Source organism: Chrysochloris asiatica, unplaced genomic scaffold, assembly GCF_000296735.1.
Source record: "Chrysochloris asiatica unplaced genomic scaffold, ChrAsi1.0 scaffold00585, whole genome shotgun sequence".
NCBI lineage: Eukaryota > Metazoa > Chordata > Mammalia > Afrosoricida > Chrysochloridae > Chrysochloris > Chrysochloris asiatica.
In genome coordinates, this window is record NW_006409103.1 from 288,933 (window position 1) to 295,225 (window position 6,293).

General features: G+C 34.7%; 1 protein-coding gene across 1 annotated transcript; it reads right to left on the minus strand.

The window, feature by feature from the left end:
• Nucleotides 1-3,904: 3,904 nt before the first annotated feature.
• On the minus strand, nucleotides 3,905-4,840 carry LOC102836567 (olfactory receptor 5V1-like). Its single transcript, XM_006877744.1, has one exon. The coding sequence runs from the start codon at nucleotides 4,838-4,840 to the stop codon at nucleotides 3,905-3,907; it is 936 nt and encodes a 311-aa protein (XP_006877806.1).
• Between the last annotated feature and the right edge of the window lie 1,453 nt (nucleotides 4,841-6,293).

Genomic DNA, 6,293 nt, shown 5'->3' on the forward strand with positions numbered 1-6,293 from the left:
TATATATGGCAGTGGCTGTGTGCTGTCAATTTGGTTCTGTTTAATAGTGGCACTGTATAGGATTTCTGAGCCTGTAAATCTTTAAATCTTTGTGGGAACAGAAAGCCTAATCTTTCTCCCAAGGAGTGGCTGCTAGATTTGAACTGTTGATCTTTTGGTTAGCAGCCTAATACATAACCCACTACACCTACACTATCAGGGTTCCTAAATATCTATCTATATCTGTATCTGTATAATATCTATATCTATATCTATATCTATATATTCATATTTCATTCTGCTATGCATAAGGTTGTTATGAGTCAGTATCGACTTGATGGCACCTAACAACAACAAACAAATACCTATATATATATGATATATATATATATATGCAAGATATATTCTATGGTTGAAGTTAAGCAAGGTGTAAGGTCTAATCAAAGAAAAAGTAGTTCTTACAATCTCACAAAGTGATAGCATTGAGTACTTAACCCTCCTGAAGCAATCAGTTAAGATTTGGGTACTATTGCAAAGCATGGTGAAAGAACCATGATTTATGGTTGGATATCAGAAAGGATGGAGACTGGGCTGTGAACCTTAAGGTCAGCAGTTCGAAACTACCAGCTGTTCTGCGGGAGAAAGATGAGTCTTTCTGCTCCCGTAAAGATTTACAGCCTCGGAAACCCTGTACAGGGTCGCTATTAGTTGGAACCAACCCCACAGCACATAACCAATCAATCAGAAAGGATGGACTCTGGGGTCTTAAAGAGTTGTCCTAAAACAACTGGTCATCTGAAGGAACCATCAATCAGCCCGTGAAGAAGAAAGCACACCCACATAAGTGTGATCAAAGAGTTTTGAATCCATAATCAGAGGAGGTTGTTGTTGTTGTTATGTGCCATGGAGTCGGTTCCGACTCATAGGGACCCTGTACAGGGTTTCTAAGGCTGTAAATCTTTATGGGAGCAGAAAGCCTCATCTTTCTCCTGCTGAACGGCTGGTAGTTTCGAACTGCTGATCTCGTGGTTCGCAGCCCGATTCGTAACCACTACGCTACCAGAGCTCCTTGTGTATTAAAGCTTAGATTCAATAACTTGCTATGTGTTAGATTTATTAAAGAGGGTCTATAGATGTCTTGGGTGGTCTTCCAGGTATAGCAGAAGGAAGTGAGACTCATGCAGATAGACCAAAGAACAAATAAAATTTATAAATTACAGAGAGGAAACCACGGTCCAGCTATATGCAGGACTACACATAGAGGATTGCATAAGGGGTCAAGATAACAGAAAGTTCAAATTGTAGGAGAGGACTTATGTCTGATAAATAATATGGGGTTTCAGGATTAGGTTATGCTGAACATTTATTGGTCAGCTCAAAAGGTCCTATTGGAGTGACTTGCTTACATCAATAGGTTTTTGGTTGTTGTTGTTGTTGTGTTTTTTTTTAATCATGGTTGATTGGATCATGGCTAGGAGAGCCAGTTACAGACTAGAACCATTGAATGACTTGTGATAAGATAGAAGTGGTCATGTCAGAAACTGGATGAAAGGACACAGATGATGAATTACAAATGCTGATGCTGCAAATTACATAAGACATAACTTGGCTTTATATCAAGAAAATAGAATTACGATGATTTCATAAATCTTATTATCCTACAAAAACAAATGGATTATTTGAATTCAAGTTATGCTGTTTTCTGTTGAAATCAATTCTAACTCATAAGATTTACAAGACAGAAGAAAACTTCCCATAGAGTTTCATATGCTGTTGTCTGTAGGGAGCAGATCACCTGTGTTTTTTCTCACATGTAGTGATTATGTAGGTTAAAACCACTGCTCTTTTGGTTTACATGTAACCATTGAATTAAATGCCAAATTCTATAAATTTTAAAACCAATTTCTAAAATTATTATTTAATTTGAATCAAGGCCTAAATTGTTGTAAACATGGCAAAAGACACAGTATTTATGAGAGGAATAAATTTATTTCCAAGTGGTTTGTGTAATTTACATTATAACAATTTAATGAAGATTATTTATTTGAAGAAATTATGAAATTGAAATATTAAATTAGAGTACCAAATGACATATTCCATTTTATGTGGAATTGCATTTAATAAATTTCATGATTTTTTTAAAAATATTATGACTTTATTCTTTCACATTCACATCGGCTACAGAGAGTAAAATGATGAGGTAAAACCTGGGCTTCAAGTCAGTTGAATCCAGCTCAACCCTTCTGGTAAAAATTTGCATTTCCATCCCAGGTATACTGAATATGAATCTACATTTTAATAAGAAACTCAGTTGATCTTGTTAAATGTTAGATTCTGATTCTGTATATCTGATGTGAAAATGCATTTTTTTTCACTAGTGGGTTGATTGGGAATTAACCAGTCGAAAGTCCTGAAAAACAAAATAAATCTCTAGTAGAATTATTATTATTTCTATTATTAATTTCTTTTCTTCAATTCTGTATGATTTTCCCATTCTGTTGGAATTTAAAGCAGATATTCCATCAGTCAGGATTACAAATACACTTGAGTGTTGCTGAATAAAGATAAACTGGGTCACTGTTGAATTTTGGAAATGGTCATTTACATATATAATTATGTACCAAATTACATACAGTCCCTACCCTGTGAAACAATATTATTACTCATTAAACATTTTTAAATAATCAAAAAATCAATGACAATCCAGATATTGAAAGACCGGGTCTTTGGATAATATAAGTACACATCATTAGCAATGTGATCACTCCTTCAGTCATATAGGAAGGAAAAAATATATCATTTAAAGGAGACCAGAAATGTTATTGCATGCTAGAGATTCAGAGAGAACCAGAAATGATGACAATATCAAGTATTCTTAGAGATGTAACTGGAGTAAAACGATAGGGGAAAATGTTTGACAAAAATATATGTTATTGTTTGCTTATCATGGTATATCACATAAGCATGATATATCACAGTCAGAGAAAAATCTTTCTATTCCTATTGGTGACAGGAGAAAAGATTGAAGTGAGAGTGGAGAGTGAACCAGGTTTGGAAACTACATTTCTTCATTAGCAATGAATGGACTTGGTTAGTTCTAAGTCAATTTAGTCTAAGTAGTTTGGAAAACAAGAAAGATAAAAGTAACAAAATATGGGGAAGTTATAGCAAATTTGGTATGTGTGAGTGTGTGTGTTAAGGTATTGGTAGTTCTTTTTTTAAAAATATGTTGAAGTTCTGATGATAGTAATTTATTAACTCAATTAAATATCTGTTGTTGCAAATGCAAAACTGTAAATTCCCCCATTGGAAAGACAAGTTGAACTGAAAATGTGTATGATCATAGAGGAGGAACACAGCTAGAATTATATAAAGTGGAAACCAAAGTTGGAGAAGAGATAGAACTAAAAGAATCCAGTAAGAATAAAATCAGGAAAAGTGGGTAGACAAATAAGGTAATTAAGTAAAAGAAAGATATATTAAAAACTTAGATACAGATATAGGAATAAAAATTAAAATGATCATATGTGATTGATATAGGTGATACAGTTGGATATAAGTATAGTTGTTGTTAAGAGCCATTAAGTCAGTTCTGACTCATAGCAACCCTGGATAGGTTTTCTAAGGAGCAACTGGTATGCCTGAACCAGCAACCTTGTGGTTCAAATTGACTTTGTCATTCAGCACATTAACCCATAGTGCTGGATAGTTATGGGTATGGATATGGGTATAGAATGTGGCACTTAAGAGAGACTCAGTTTCTACAGATATTAGCAGTTCCAACACATATATTTCTACGAATATGCAGTGCTCCTTCTCTGACTAGAAAACTATAGTTTTTATGACTTTACCAATCCTTCCTATAAACCCACTCTATGTGGAGAGCTAAGTAGATAGTATCATCTTAATATTGTGTTTCTTCTAATCATGTTTTAGTTTTATAACATAAAATCTTTTTGAGACCTCCTTTTACTTCAGTGTTTCTCAAGCTATAGATCATTGGGTTTAACATTGGGGTAATGACCACATTCAACATTGAGATGAACCTGTCTTTAGCTGGGGAGTGGTGGCTGGAAGGGCGGACATAAGTAAACAATGTTGTTCCATAGAACAAACCAACTACAAGGAGGTGAGAAGCACAAGTGGAAAAGGCTTTGCGCTTCCCTTCCACTGACCGGATCTTTAGGATAGTGGATATTATGTAGAAATAAGAGATACCAGTAATAAGGAAGGTGCTAGTTGCTAAGAAGCCTCCTATTACTAAAACAAGCATTTCTGCCACATATGTGGAAGAGCAAGAGAGGGCCACTACTGGAGGGATGTCACAATAATACTGATTGACTCGATTAGATTTACAGAACGAGAGGCGGAATGTGAACACGGTGTGCAGAAGGGCATGCAAAAACCCTGATGCCCAGGTACCAGTTGTGAGCTGGACACAGAGTCTCTTTGTCATGATAAGGGTGTAACGAAGGGGGAAACATATGGCCACATACCGGTCATAAGCCATGACAGATAGAAGGAAGACTTCAGTCCCCTCTGTTGCTATTAGGAAAAAGAGCTGCAAAGCACACCCAAGAAAAGAAATGTTTTGCTTCTTGGTCAAGAGGTTCCTGAGTATCTTGGGAACAATAGTTGATGGGCAGAAAATATCCAAAAGGGACAGATTTGCCAAAAAATAATACATGGGTGTGTGCAGCTTTTTCTCAGTGGCAATAGCAAGAAGAATGGCTATATTTCCCAACAAGGTGATCTGATAGATAACAGCAAGTACCATGAAGAGAGGGTAACGCACCTCAGGAATGTCAGAGAGCCCTATGAGGATGAACTCCGTGAATTTTGTTAGGTTATAGACAGCCATCACCTGGAGGGAATGGGACCAACACATATGTTCTGGTTAGCATCAAAATTAAGAAACTCAGAGATAAAATATCTTTTAAAAAATGGTGTCTGATCTGAATTAGGTAATATATTACAAGTTGTTATGAAGTCATTCTGGACTCTTGGAGAATACATTTATCTGAATAGAAATGCCTTCCATGGGATTTTTGTAGCTGTTAGCTTTAGGAAGATGTTTCTTCCAATGCTCCTCTGTGTGTTTCTGAATAATCAATCTTTTTGATTTTAGTTTTGAGTTTAAGCCAGTAGGACCACCCAGAGGCTCTTATGACTTTAATTTGAAATACCAAATATTGAAACTTTGTTAAAAGCACACCTTGTATTTGACACTTATTGAAATATTAATCCTTATGTCCTAAATGAGAAGGACCCTTCTTATTAACTAGAGAACCATTTAAAATGTTACCTTCTTAACAAAAACATTGCTATCCCTTCAGAAGTACATGGAATTTTACAGTTCAGGGAAAGCTGATAGTAAACATCTCATTTCCAATAAAACACCTACTTTATTCCACCTTGTTTTTTATCTCAATGTGTATACTTCTATGTATTGTCACAATACTAAGCGTGAGGTGAGTAGAAGATGTGTATTATTCTATGATATATAAATAGTACAAATGTTAGTTACTATTACACACAAGTTAAATGGTAGATAAATAAATGTTAAATGATGAAATGACTGAATTGTATATTGTCTACTCAGCAAAGGGTTTCTAATATATGGGAATGCTTATAACTTCAAAACATAATTATATTTTGAAATTCAAAAATTATTATAATCTAATATGAAAATAATCTTGTTATATCTTCAAAAGCATACCTAATTAAAACTAATTTATACCTATAAAATACAAATGCAACATGGTGAATAGCTTCTTAATATGATTAAAGAAGAAACATACACACTTATATATTCAATTGTCTTTCGCTTAAAAATTACTTTTTTGCCTGTGTGTTTAAGAAAGCTTAGGGACACAAAGGATTTCAAAGATTGAGTATTCTATGACTGTTCATTATTTATTTTTGAATATTAAAAAATTATTTGAAAATATAACTTGCTATTTTTGTTAAGTGCTGTTGAGTCATTTCCAACTCATAGGAACCCTGTATAGAGTTTCTAAGGAGCAACTGTTGGGTTTCATCTGCCAACTTGGTGATTTAAACAGACTTTATGATCTAGTGCATATCCTGGTCCTGGTGTGGTGCTGTAGTATAAGCACTGACCTGCTAACCTCTACTTCTACAAGCTCGGCAGTTCAAATCCACCAGCATGTAACCCATACACAGTGTAGCTATGAGTTGGAACCCACTCAATGGCACTTAACAACAGCAGTTTATAATGACCATGTATTAGATTCCTTACAAAAAGACGAGAATTTTCTAAAGCTGCAAATGAGAACTTTCTTGATTTTGTT